This window comes from Arachis ipaensis, chromosome B05, assembly GCF_000816755.2.
Source record: "Arachis ipaensis cultivar K30076 chromosome B05, Araip1.1, whole genome shotgun sequence".
Taxonomy (NCBI): Eukaryota; Viridiplantae; Streptophyta; class Magnoliopsida; order Fabales; family Fabaceae; genus Arachis; species Arachis ipaensis.
In genome coordinates, this window is record NC_029789.2 from 13,982,119 (window position 1) to 13,995,188 (window position 13,070).

At 34.5% G+C, this 13,070-nt stretch overlaps 1 protein-coding gene, 1 long non-coding RNA gene and 1 pseudogene across 5 annotated transcripts in view; all 3 read right to left on the bottom strand.

Moving 5' to 3' along the window:
- LOC107643013 (SNARE-interacting protein KEULE) overlaps window positions 1-6,996 on the bottom strand; it is a 7,682-nt gene extending 686 nt beyond the window's left edge. The window contains exons 1-19 of one of the 4 annotated variants that reach the window (XM_021123103.1): window positions 6,624-6,994; window positions 6,141-6,199; window positions 5,640-5,721; window positions 5,273-5,351; window positions 5,135-5,185; window positions 4,954-5,050; window positions 4,818-4,850; window positions 4,321-4,446; window positions 4,038-4,229; window positions 3,865-3,948; window positions 3,061-3,159; window positions 2,914-2,990; window positions 2,392-2,488; window positions 2,066-2,191; window positions 1,836-1,949; window positions 1,550-1,672; window positions 1,387-1,464; window positions 205-395; window positions 4-92 (exon numbers count right to left, since the gene is read on the bottom strand). In XM_021123103.1, the coding sequence (XP_020978762.1) occupies window positions 4-92; window positions 205-395; window positions 1,387-1,464; window positions 1,550-1,672; window positions 1,836-1,949; window positions 2,066-2,191; window positions 2,392-2,488; window positions 2,914-2,990; window positions 3,061-3,159; window positions 3,865-3,948; window positions 4,038-4,229; window positions 4,321-4,446; window positions 4,818-4,850; window positions 4,954-5,050; window positions 5,135-5,185; window positions 5,273-5,351; window positions 5,640-5,721; window positions 6,141-6,199; window positions 6,624-6,705 (1,879 nt within the window). In that variant the 5' untranslated portion in view covers window positions 6,706-6,994. Of the gene's footprint in view, window positions 1-3; window positions 93-204; window positions 396-1,386; window positions 1,465-1,549; window positions 1,673-1,835; window positions 1,950-2,065; window positions 2,192-2,391; window positions 2,489-2,913; window positions 2,991-3,060; window positions 3,160-3,864; window positions 3,949-4,037; window positions 4,230-4,320; window positions 4,447-4,817; window positions 4,851-4,953; window positions 5,051-5,134; window positions 5,186-5,272; window positions 5,352-5,639; window positions 5,722-6,140; window positions 6,200-6,623 lie in introns of all 4 variants that reach the window. The other 3 variants (XM_016346550.2, XM_021123104.1, XM_016346551.2) reach the window with 3 other exon arrangements.
- LOC107643014 lies at window positions 3,215-3,852 on the bottom strand. The gene is made up of 3 exons (XR_001620738.2): window positions 3,772-3,852; window positions 3,396-3,560; window positions 3,215-3,298 (listed from the first exon to the last, which is right to left on the bottom strand). It is a non-coding gene; the product is annotated as an uncharacterized LOC107643014 (long non-coding RNA).
- LOC110271925 lies at window positions 8,628-10,610 on the bottom strand (annotated as a pseudogene).

Sequence of the window (13,070 nt, forward strand, 5' to 3'; positions counted from 1 at the left end):
CCTCCGATCTGGTGGCTCCACCAACAATGAATACAAAAATTCGTCGCCCCATCTTCTTGAAATCACTAGATGCATGTCTTAGCACCGAATCACTACAAGCCAGCAGGAAAGCATAAAAATTGCATGTTAACTTTCGGCATAGAGGGAAGATTACCGAATATACTACTTTATTCTCTAGTCACGCTGGAAGAAAGAATACGAAACCTTGAATATCCATCATCGGAGCCACGTGGTCGAGCCCAAGTTGGTGTTCGTCTTGATCTCATTGACTGAGGTGGAGGAACTGGGTTTGCAGCCCCAGTAAATGGTGAACCATGGAATGTTGGACTTGGATCATTCAGACATGGATAATCTTCCTTTGACAAATCATTCTTCGCAAGTTTTTCAATGAGTTCCTAAAGAATCATCCACTTATCAGATACGAGGATAAGAACTTACGTTGAAGCTAAATCATAAAAACGCATTTGATTGGATCAGCTAATGAATATTATTCCCCCATATGAAACTTTCTCTTTATTCTCATTATATTTCGATAATATCAAAAGGTAGATATCACAATTCAGAAACAAGAAGAAACTAAACTTTCATGCGAAGTCCATAGGCTCAACAATAGCCTACCTATGGTGTTCTCTTAGGACATGAGAACAAGTAGGTTAAGAGGAAGGAAATAAGAATCTTTTACAAATTACAAACTCTCAAAAATCTTCCTATAGTTTTAAGAGCAAATAGAAGTTTTAAAAAATAATAGTTAATTACTCTCTTAGTCCCTATAATTTCACCAACTTTTCAACTAGGTCCCTATATTTTTTTTCTTTTCAATTGGGTCATTACACTATTTTTAATTTTGTAATTAGGTTCCTTTCATATCAAAAAGGTTAAAATTAATAGAATATTTCTCCCAAAATACATGCGGTCAAAGATCTAGTTAGGTTTTTAATTATGAATATCTTCAATTTGCAAAGAAATATTCAGTCAACTCTAACATTTTTTACACTAAGAAGGACCTAATTATAAAATTAAAAGTAGTGCAAGGACCCACTTGAAAGGAAAAAAAATATATGAACATAATTGAAATTTTGATAAAATTATAGGGACCAACAGAATAATTGAACCAAAAAATATTATGATAAAACACATTTAGTTATTTTAATAGACAACAAAATTATAATGGGATAGTAAATCACGATCCTTCAATTTCGTCACCCTTATTTATTTTAAACTCTTAAACAAAGTTAAGTTTAAACCTTCTCCCAATCTTCTTATACCCTTTTGGCACCCCTTTGCTTTCCTTCATGCCTCCCAACCAAGCACACAATTCTCAGTTGAATTTTCATAAATAAATGCATATTTTATGTTGGAAAATCAAATTAGTAATGTAGTTTTTACCTCTATTATGGGATAAAAGCGAGATAGTTGCCATGTCTCGTCTTCACCAGCACGGTCTTTCCTTGCAGCACGCTTCTTCTGAACTTAAAATAACAATTTTCAGATGGAATACAATTTTACAATATTTGAAAATCATGTATTTAAACTCGAAGCTAGAAACAACCTTATGGATATCAAATTTAAGACCACCGAAAGCAGCAGTCAAACTTTTCTTGGTATCTGGCTGTCCCCCAAGCATTCTCAAATTATTCACAGCGGTTATATCGTCATCTGTCAACCGTGCTACCTGAAAGGAATTTCCAAGGATAAAATTGGATAACAGTAACACCATGGCAGGAGCTAGGGCATGTATGATGTATCATTAAGATTAAGAATATACTAATTCTTTGTAATATAAAATGAACAGCAAGTGAAAATTAAAATGACAACCATTAAAAAAGAATCCTTACCCTCATCAAATTTCTACCCTTTTCTCCCTCAAATTTCTCAGGATAAACAGCTGCAAGAATCATTATCAAGCGCAATTTATTTTCACGAGTAGCGTCCTGCATAAAACAATATCTCTATCCAATTTAACAGACCAGCAGCAGTGAAAAAGTGTCTATACTGCATTAAAATTTTCTCATGTGCATTGTTGACTAATATAAGGGATATCAAATTCCTTTTACGAATTTCTTACTTCTTTAGTAGTAAAAAATTTGATGACATCTTTCATTCCTGCATCTCCGAAAACAATATCTTGCTCCAGCTGCCCAAGTTCCCGCAGTCCTGTCTCCCTAATGATGCTATTAATTTTTCCTGCAATCTGGACAAAGAAGCACCTCATTTACAAAGCTGAGAAAATCATAGTTGGATACACTATCGTTATTAAATGTTTTGATCAATAGGCTGCTGTTATTGTTTAAAACTCATAATTGAGCTCCAATAGGTTGCACCTAAATAATATATACATATAAATTACTGATAAATTGCCAAAAGGTGGTACAAGATTGCAAAAGAACCAACCTCTACATGGAGAGAGAGTTTGTCAATTTGTTCACTGTATTGTGGTAGTGCTTGGACCATCTTTTGCAAGTCCCTTGTTGACATTTCTTTACTATCTCTAAAAATAAATTGCAATTTTATTATTTAGTAAAATATATCAAGTCAGGAAGTAGATGAATAAATAGTCATTTCTAGCAAGCTCCACATATAGAATTAGCCAAATTGAGAAGCTAACTTTCCAGAACAACAAATACATATCTTTGCCTCTGATTTATTCTACAAGCAAGAATTTTACCATTTTACACAACAGCACATGTTTAGATAATTAGATTCAATACAAAAACAGGGAGGTTTAAACTTTGAACATTAAATGACATCCTCGCATAATTAAAATTAGAGTAGATTACACTAACCACCCTTGGGGTTAAGTTATATTATACACAACACCCCTTTTGATTTAATAAGTTAACAATTTAGTACTTAGTTAAGCATCAAAATCTTCTCATATAACAATTCAACACAGAAGAAATCCTCAATGATCACCTTGATCCATGTTGGATTTGTGCTGCTTTGTTTCTTGAAATGAAGCTGGTCATTTTCTCGTGTAACCTTTCACTTGCCTGTCAAGGCTACCAATATCAGAGGGTTTTAAAGTGTAAAACAGTAGAAGCATAAATATGACAGACATACATCTGCAATATGTGCATGGCGAAGCTCAAGCCATACAGGATCATGATCCTCCAAAAGAACCTCTTTTCTCTCAGGTGGAACCCCATCTTTGCCAGGAACAACTGTGCGCTATTGTTTAGACCTGAAAACCTTCTTCTCTGAAAATATCTTTAGATGCTTGAAATATACCAGTGTATTTTGATGGTGCAGCAAAATCCTTGCGTAGTAAAGCCCATGAAGATGTGGGCTCTAGTTGAACCTATCATTGCCAATGAATATGAATATTGAATAAAACATCATTGTTAGAGGGAAATAAAATAAACTTGAAAGGAGGCAACGACAAAAGAATAAACTACCTGGAACCTAATCTTAATAACATCGAGGGGAGAGGTTACTGTCCTTGAAATTCCACCGGAAATTGCCCCAGCAGAGGAATCAATAATGGCACGCTTCAATTGACTATGCTCCTCCATTGCCACAAACACCTTCCCTCTCCCTTCCTTCTAAGACTACACTATAACCTGCAATGTGCATAAACCCTATTAAACGAAACTTGCATAGCCCATAGCCATATACGACATTGTTCAATGCTTGATGTAACGAAAAGAGAAGCAAATCCACGATTCTTCGTTAGCTGAAAACCCTTCAAATTAGGGGTTCCTTTCAATTTTAATGAAAAGGGCAAAATCGGAACGGTAAAAAATTCAAGCTTTAGGATCGGCGGTAACGTACCTGCAGAGGAAGATGAAGAAGGTGGGCAATCAAGAAGAGAGAGAGAGAGAGAGAGAGAGAGAGAGAGAGAGAGAGAGAGAGTGCAGAATTTACTTCATGAACATATTTATTTCCTTCCATATTCAGCAAATCATGACACATGGCATCATATGTCCATTCATGTATCACAGGTGCAATCTACAAATTCAGAATAATATCCTCATTGTAAATACACAACAGTGTCAAAAGAATACAAAGTCAATGACTAACAAACAGAAGTTAGAAACCTGATCAAGAGATCTGTCAAGAATGAGCAACTCGCAAGTCTCTGTCTGAGGAAAATTGGGTATAGTTTTTTTATATTTCATAAGGCAGTCCCAGACTCCAGCAGCAACTTTTGTGGGAATAAGATCACGGAAAGTAGTCATTGTCATTGGATCTAGTGTCTTGGCAGCACGGAAGCGAACAAAAGGAAATTCCTAGAGAAAGGGAGAAAAAGAAAAATCTTTACATACTTCAGGAGATTTCTCAACCATGTCTTTGAACAATTATGTAGTATTGACTGCATACTCTTAACGAAGCAAACACTGTAGCAAGCCGCAGAGCCATCACATTCAAACATGCAACACCTTTGCGATTATTCTCTTCATCCCCAAATAGCTCCTCCAGAGCTCTCTCATTGTTTGTCATGAATCCCTACATTATCATGGGCAAATGATCATTTAAAATAATAAACAGGATTGTTAAGGATCACAAAAAAGAAATAACTCAAGGGAAGGTCGTCAATAAACAGGTTTCACAAATTCTGAATGACTAATGAGATATTATAATAGATACAGATGAATGTTAAAAATTGCCAATTTGGACAGGGGGACCGATCCACTTACGTCACAGTTGGATTTCACTTCTAAATGCCATAAGCATTGAAATTACTAACAAACAAAAGCCATAAGCATTGAAATTTACTAACAAACAAAAGGGAAGAAAAAATGTCTAAATCTATTAAACAGAGGTGGCCTAGATGACAGAGAAACGGAATAAATACAAGTACAATGGTAACCACATACCTGGCTGTCTATGGGAAAATACTCCAAATTCATCTGCATGGTGTCACCCAAATGATGGGAAGAACACAATAAGCAATTAGTTTGAGCAATAGTATGAATTTAAGCACAATCTTGTTTCTAGATAGAAAATCTTCACCTCTTTCAGTGCACCTAATCGGGGCAACACCCTTGTATCTTTCTTAATCTCCATAACTAATTCTCGAGGAATGGTTGAGCTGAAGAAAACAAATGCCCTGAAAAAGAAGAGGGGGGCAGAAAACAAGATGTGAGGATGAAATACCATTCATTAGAGAGATATTATAAAGATCATCACATACTTCCTGTATAAGGGTGTCTTTCCAGACATGTCTGACAAAAACATAATTACACTGCAAACAGAAGTGGGGAGAAAGTCATTAGTTAAGGAACTAGTTTCATGAAATTGAGAGAATTGAAAAGATGAGTGCATATGTTACTTCTCTTTTGTTGGCTGGATGAAATATATAGCATCCATTGTGGGCAAGGGCTGCCTTCTCTTGTATATGTCTTCAACCACTACAAAAAAGAGTAGAAAGTCTCATAGCATCGAAGAAATATAATCAAGAAAAGGGAGGGACCAATGAGAGGCCATATACACAACTAAAACCTCTTTGCAAGAAATAATACTATTTGTGGAAAACCTACAATATAAGTCCCCTAAATAATTTTCTCCTATTGTCCTATTCACGGGATCCACTCAAAGATGGTGGAAGAAAATTTAGAGAAAAATTATGGTGGAAAATATTGATTAGGCATTGGTAGAAATGAAAATGACTGCTCAAAATATACTCTTGTGATTCTTACATGAGACGCCTTCATCAGTGATATCGGCCATCTTGCATGAGTGAGACATTATCTTTACAGTAAGTTTGTCCATTATAAGTACCTGCAGGCAAGCAGCCCATGAACCAATATAATTACCAGAACTAGCTGCACATCTCCTTGTCCATAATGCATAATAGTATAGTTATCAAGGCAAGAAATTAAAACCACATGATGATGCTACTTGGAACTAAGCTTGTAGACAGACATATCACGGCTACAATGAGCAAAGCAAGTTTTCAATTCTAGGCATATGAATTTTCTGATTAGCCATTCTCATAAGGTGAAGGTGAAAAATTGAAGAAGGCTCATAAAACATGTTCTTTTCCAATCATCAACATTTTAAGAAGAAACTATGTTAAATGGTTCAAAGAAATGAACCAAGAAATTTATATAAAGGTGACAAAGGGTAAGTCCTTCCGCATACAACATAAAGGTTAAACGAATGTATGCATAATTCATCAAACTGGTGGCATCAGATACCTTCCAAGTCGATTTCGAATCACCTGTTTTTGCTGACCTTAGCATTTCATGTAATAATCCTGAGACAGTTCCAGTTCAAAAAAGTTAAATGTGACTGTGTGAGCAATTAAGCATTTAAGCAATAAGTAATTTACTATTCAATGAAGGGGAAAAAACTAAAAGGACACTTCCTTGCAAAAGACTGAAATGACATTAGTAGGAAGTGTTATTGCCATTGTGAATGCATAGCACTAGCTTCGTGACAGTAAAGTACTTGTTTACGAGCTCATGCGCTAAAGCTAAAGCTAAATCTCGTCACTCAGAGAACATATAACCGAAGAAAAATGAAGAAACGGCATAAATATGACAGCATGAGCATTGAGCAAACAAAATACAGTTGAAGAACAAAATAGTAACTAGCGATAACGACGTAAATAACAAACAGAGAAGTTTTGCAGTAGATGAAGACAGTTGAGAAAGAAAAAACAAGGGAAGAGGAGTTACGTTCGCGGGTAATTTGCTTGAAACTTTTGTGGTCGGCGGCATAAGAAGAAGAAGAAGAGGAATCAGAATCGGACATAGACATGCTTGATGATCTGTACTGTAGAGCTTCCTCCGTGTGATTGTCTGATTGATTATAGGCTGATGGCCTCAGAAATGGATGAAGGAAGAAGCGCGTGAAGACGAAGCGAGGAAGAAAGGGATTTAAGTTAACTTAAAAGAGAGGGTTTATATATTTGATTCAGAAAAGTAAACAAGATTGTTGGATTGATCAAACTGTAAGAGACGAGTGGATGACGTGTAGGCTGTTGAATAGTCCTCCACAGTGCTCCAAATGGATCGAAACGGATCGGGTCAGTGCCAGCGGATGGCGCATAGCAGCTTCGTTTTTTTCCAGAAGCGGAGTGGAGTGGACCGTTGCTGAACCACCGTGGACCCCACCGTTAACTCCAACGCATTCTGAAGCGTAAGACCATCTTACCATCTTCATTCCTATATTTATGAACACCTACCATAAAAAGTAATTTCATAATTTTTGAGGTAAAAAACAAAAATAAGTTATGGGGAGAAAGAAATTACTTCAGCCAAAACGAAATCTGATTCACCAATTAATTAATGCATAAATATATGTAGTTCGAGTTAAACCGTTTTGAATTTGGATTAAATGTAATTCGAATTGAGCTATTTCGAATTACATGCAAAGTTAAAAGATATATAATTCGAATCGAGGCAATTGAATTACTATGAAACTTGAACTAAACATAATGAATTGAAGCAATTCGAATTACTATGAAACGTGAGTTCACATAATTCGAATTGAGTTGGTTCGAATTACTCCTATGTAATTGGAATGATGTTGATTCGAATTACACATTGTACAATAAAATACTAGAAAAATATTATATAATATAAAAAAATATACTAAAAAAAAGTATAAAACAAGATGATAGTAAATTAATTTTAGTATAAAATTATTAAATATAAATTAATTTTAACTCCTATTAGTATATTGAATTAAAAATAACATATAAAAATGTACTTATATTTATTAAATTTTAATAACATATAAAAATGTACTTATATTTATTAAATTTTAATAACATATAAAAATGTACTTATATTTATTAAATTTTAATAACATATAAAAATGTACTTATATTTATTAAATTTTAATAACATATAAAAATGTACTTATATTTATTAAATTTTAATAACATATAAAAATGTACTTATATTTATTAAATTTTAATAACATATAAAAATGTACTCCTATTATAAAAAGAATATTTAAAAAGTCATTAAATTTTTATATGTTATTTTTAATTCAATATACTAATAGGAGTTAAAATTAATTTATATTTAATAATTTTATACTAAAATTAATTTACTATAATCTTGTTTTATACTTCTTTTAGTATATTTTTTTTATATTATATAGTATTTTTTCTAATATCTTATTGTACAATGTGTAATTCGAATCAACATCATTCGAATTACATAGGAGTAATTTGAACCACCTCAATTTGAATTATGTTGCGCTGACGTTTCATAGTAATTCGAATTGCTTCAATTCGAATTATACTTAGTTCAGGTTTCATAGTAATTCGAATTGCCTCAATTCGAATTATGTATGTTTCAGCTTTGCATGTAATTCGAAGCAGCTCAATTCGAATTACATTCAATCTAAATTTGAAACGGTTTGATTCGAACTACATATATTTGTGCATTGGTTGATTGGTGAATCAGATTTCGTTTTGGCTGATTCACGTAATTCCTTTCTCTCCATGGCTTATTTTTGTTTTTTACCCTAATTTTTGCCTTATAAATCGTAAATAGAAATTTAAAGTATTTTTTTATTAAAAAAAATTAATTTTAATCTAAATTTATAATATATAATTCGAGATTACACTAATTTGTAAAATTACTTAATATAAAAAAACATAGTTAAGCTCTATAGTTAACGACATATATTGTGAAATTGTTATATGTATTCAATCAAGTCCTCTTTCAACTGTTTATGCTGCTGTTTATTTTGAAGTTGGTATTTCTTTGGAAAAATTGATGATATGGTGCAAAATTTTCATCTCCCAGCTGAGGTTGTGATAAGCCGTTTTCGACATCGTCATACTCTAAGTCTTGAGCAAAATTTCTTGCATAAGTGTCTCTTTCATCCTCAACAATCATATTATACAATATAATACAAGCTCTCATTATGTTTTCAAGTTTCTTCCTTTTCCAAAAACGCGCTGTAAAGCGTGCTTGCAACACTCCGAATGCTTGTTCTACATCTTTTCTTTGCCCTTCTTAGTATTGTGCAAATAACTTGCATTTCTCCCCTATGGTTTTGAGATTGATTTGACAAATGTGGCACATTCAAGATAAATACCATCTACTAAATAGTATCACATAGTATAATTATTACCATTAATAGTATAGTTTACCTCCGGAGCACGGTCATTTAAAATAACATCGAACACCGGTGAAAGATTTAACACATTGATATCATTATTTGAATCAGAAACTCCAAAGAACGCATGCCATATCCAAAGGTATGAAGATGTTACAACCTCAAGTACTATGGTTACAACTCCACGATAACCACTCATGTACATACCTTTCCATGCCTTCGGACAATTTTTCTATTGCCAATGTATGCAGTCAATGCTACCCAACATGCCAGGAAAGCCATGACCTTCTGCCATTTGTAGCAGGCGTCGTATATCATTTGAATTTGGTTTTCGCAAGTATTCATCCTCAAACATCGAAAGACACCTTCAACAAATTTTTCCAATCATTCAATTGTAGTGCTCTCGCCTATGCCCACATAATCATCAATAGCATCAACAGCTACGCCATATGCTAACATCCGTATCGCAGCAGTGTATTTTTGGAGTGGTAACAAGCCTCTTCTCCCAGTTGCATCGACCCTCTGTTAGAAATATGGATAGGTATTTGAGAGAGCATCTACTATCCGAAGGAACACATGTCTTTTCACTCAAAATCTCCGTCAAAAAATGTCAGCATTATATACCGACTCATCTACAAAATAATCTTGGAAAAGCCAATCATGTCCTTCTTCTCGATCTCTGTTAATCCATCTATGAGGAGTTGGGATAGAGCTTCTATCAATATCTTCTTCTTCTGAATATCGAATAAACACTCATCAATCCAATTATCTATGAGTGTGTTATCTCGTCGTCTTCTTTTACCATACAAAGCCTCATTAAACATATCATCAAAATTTTTAGCCATAGCTTGAGGAATTTTTTAGTATTTTTTTAGGCGAGAAACTAGATTTGGAATGGAGTTGTTGAATCATTGATAGTTGATATTTATAAGTGTGTTCACAACAAGTAACTACTTCTCAACGGCTAGTTTTGCAACGGTCACTTTCATAAACAATAACAGCACAATAATATTGACTAATTAAAAAAGTTACATCAGAAATGAATAAAATAGACTACATCACATACCAGTAATATGCAATAAAAATAAAAACATACTACTTAACTCTACGAATACAAGAAACCATTAAGTAAACCACTTATTGATTATTTTCTCACATGCAATCTCATGAAGAGTTCGTCGTTTTTCACTCAATGTAGACGTGTCAGCATTAAATATTTGCATATCCATTTCTCCTTCACTTTCCTTAGCCATCCTTTCCATTTTCCTTTCCTTTGCATTTATCTCCATTTCTTTAATATACCTCTGAGTTTGTAATTCTTGTTCTTTCATCGTGGCTTGAATCTGTAACTCCTTTTCTTTGATTGCCATAATTTTTTCTCTATGTTCCCTCTCCTCTTCTCTAACATTCTTAATATCTTCTATGAGAAATAGTTTTTTAGCAATCAATGATTTCTTTTCGCTAAGATTTTCAGACATTTGTGTTTTTTTCTTACCCTTTCTCTTGCTCTTCTTTGATCCTTGTGGGCGAACGGGAGAGTCCACACCGCCAACGGTGTTTCTGAATTTGATGATGATGAGCATAGTTATCAAATTCGGCTCGACCCAGGCGGTTCGACGAAAACCCGTTCACCTGACCAGGTCGAGTCACTCGTCGAACCGGCTATGCATGAGACCCGGTGGAACCTGGTTCGACCCGATGGGTTTTTGTAAAAACCGGTGATTCGGCCGGTTAATTCAACCTTGTCTAGGTCGTGTTTTTTTCTTTTTTTTTTAATGGCAATAGCGTCGTTTGGCTTTCAAATCCCCCCTCCCCTTTCAACGAAACCCTAATGGCTATTCCCCCTCCTGGTTACCCCTAATCTGAGAAATCACAAATCAGTCTGATTCCAGTGGAAGTGTGGAACCCCCCAGCACTCGTCTCTCTGCTCCTTCGTCATCGGCATTCGGTAGTTGCTCACCCTCCCCCTCACCTCGTCACTCCATCGTCTCTCCCCTCACCTCGTTACTTCGTCGCGCCTCCAGTCACCTCGTCACTCTCGGGCTCTCACGGTCACGACCTCACCTCGTCGCTCTCTCAGTCTCTCACCTCGTCTCCTCACTTCATCGGTGGCAAAAAGCTCACAAAAGATAGAAATCAAGCCGCATCTCTACATCTGCTCCCTCGGGTCAGTCGGGTGGTGGTGGTCGTCTTCTTGGTCGCGGTCTGGGAACCAGTTATCCAAGTGAGCTCCCTTCAAGTTTCTAACCATTATTTTTCATTAGAATTGTTGAATACTGAACCTAGTGGTTGCTGTTGACTGTTGTAATTAAATTTTAGAGTTGTTGAAGGTGAGCATAGTTTAGTTAGTATTGTTATTGAATCTGGTGGTTATTACTATTGTATTTGATTTTTTAGAGTTGTTATTGAATCTGGTGGCTGCTGATGTTGCATTAGTTTTTTAGTGTTGTTGTTTGTTGCTGGTTGCTGTATTTTAGAGTTGCTGTATTTTGTAGAGTTGTTGTTGTTTGTTACTGGATTTTTCTAGAGTTATTTGTTTGTTCACTTTGTTGAATCACAAAGTCAGTGAATTTTGATGGAATGGTGGTGATTACTGTGTTGCTTAAAAACTGACTTAATTAAATCTTTTGTTGCTGAAAATATATTTGGTTTCTTTTGTCCTATGAAGATGTTGATGCCGACTTTGAACTCACCCATTGGACTTGATTTAAGGATTGTGTTATCTTTCATTTGCTCATGTTGATTTAAATTCAGAACATATTTTGTACTAGAGACTAGTTTATTATCTTTTTTTTAGATTATTAGTTATGTTTAAGACTTGATATTAGATTATTAATGTTTGTAAAGACTTATATTTTAAGTTTTAAGACATAATTTTAATTCTATTTATATAATTTTATATTTTTTTTAATTATGATCGGGTTAACCGGGTGAATTAGTGACCCACCGGTTGAACCAGTAATCTGGTGACCCGGTTACCGGTTCGGTTCTCATAACTATGGTGATGAGTATGCTCCAGTTGTACTAATCTTAGTTCTCTTTGAGCCTCCACTCTGTGTAGGTAATTGGCTTCTCCATTTTTGCTCCAAATGAAGCATATTCCAATGCCTCTCAAAAGTGAATTTTTTACCATAATTTGTGGAATAAAGTTTATAGGCAAACTCCTTTATATCATCAACGTTTGAAACACTCCTTATGTTTCGACTAGCTTGATCGTAGCAACTAGCAAATTGTGCAACTGCCTTGTTGATCTTATACCATCATTTCTTACATGCAACTGCCCTTCTTTTCATGTCGGCGTTGAATTGTATATAATAGCTGTAGATTCAACTCCAAAATATTTCGCCCTTTTGGTCAGTACCAACTATGGAGTCAGTTGAAACATTCAATCATGCACTGATCAACATCTCATCCTCTTCCCATTGCTAGTGTTGAATACTATCTTGCCTATGAGTTTCAATGTCATCGTCATTGAGATCGATAGCATCTAATCCACGAGAGTTGGCAAAATCTGAATATTGCGAATTTGGACTAGATTATATCAGAGTCTGAGGGGATGGGTTAGAAGAGCCACCAACACCAAATGAGCTATGTCTCGATGCACTGAATTGAGTTGAACATGGCACGGATGTTAGAGTAACATTTTCGATAGGGGTTAAATATGGATGAAAATGGAAAATGTGGTGTTTGTGAATTTTGATTTTGTGGTTGGAACATAGAAAATTGATTATTATAAGGAGCTTGAAAATTAAAATTAAGAAGATTTAGTGGATTTGGATTTTGAAATGTATTTGGTAGTATGAAGTTTTGATTTGGAATTTGAAGTTTGAGATTATTGGGTATTTGGAGTTTGAGAAAAGTTTTGTAAGTAATTGAAACAAGAGTTGAGTTGGTTTGGATCCATTTTTTCGAACAAAAATAATATCAGTAGAATTTAATTTCGTAAACTTTGAAAGAAGATAAAGAAAAGTAGAAGAAAGTGTGGAAATAGAAGTGTATGTAAGTTATATAGAATAAAAAAAATATTAATTTATTAATAATAA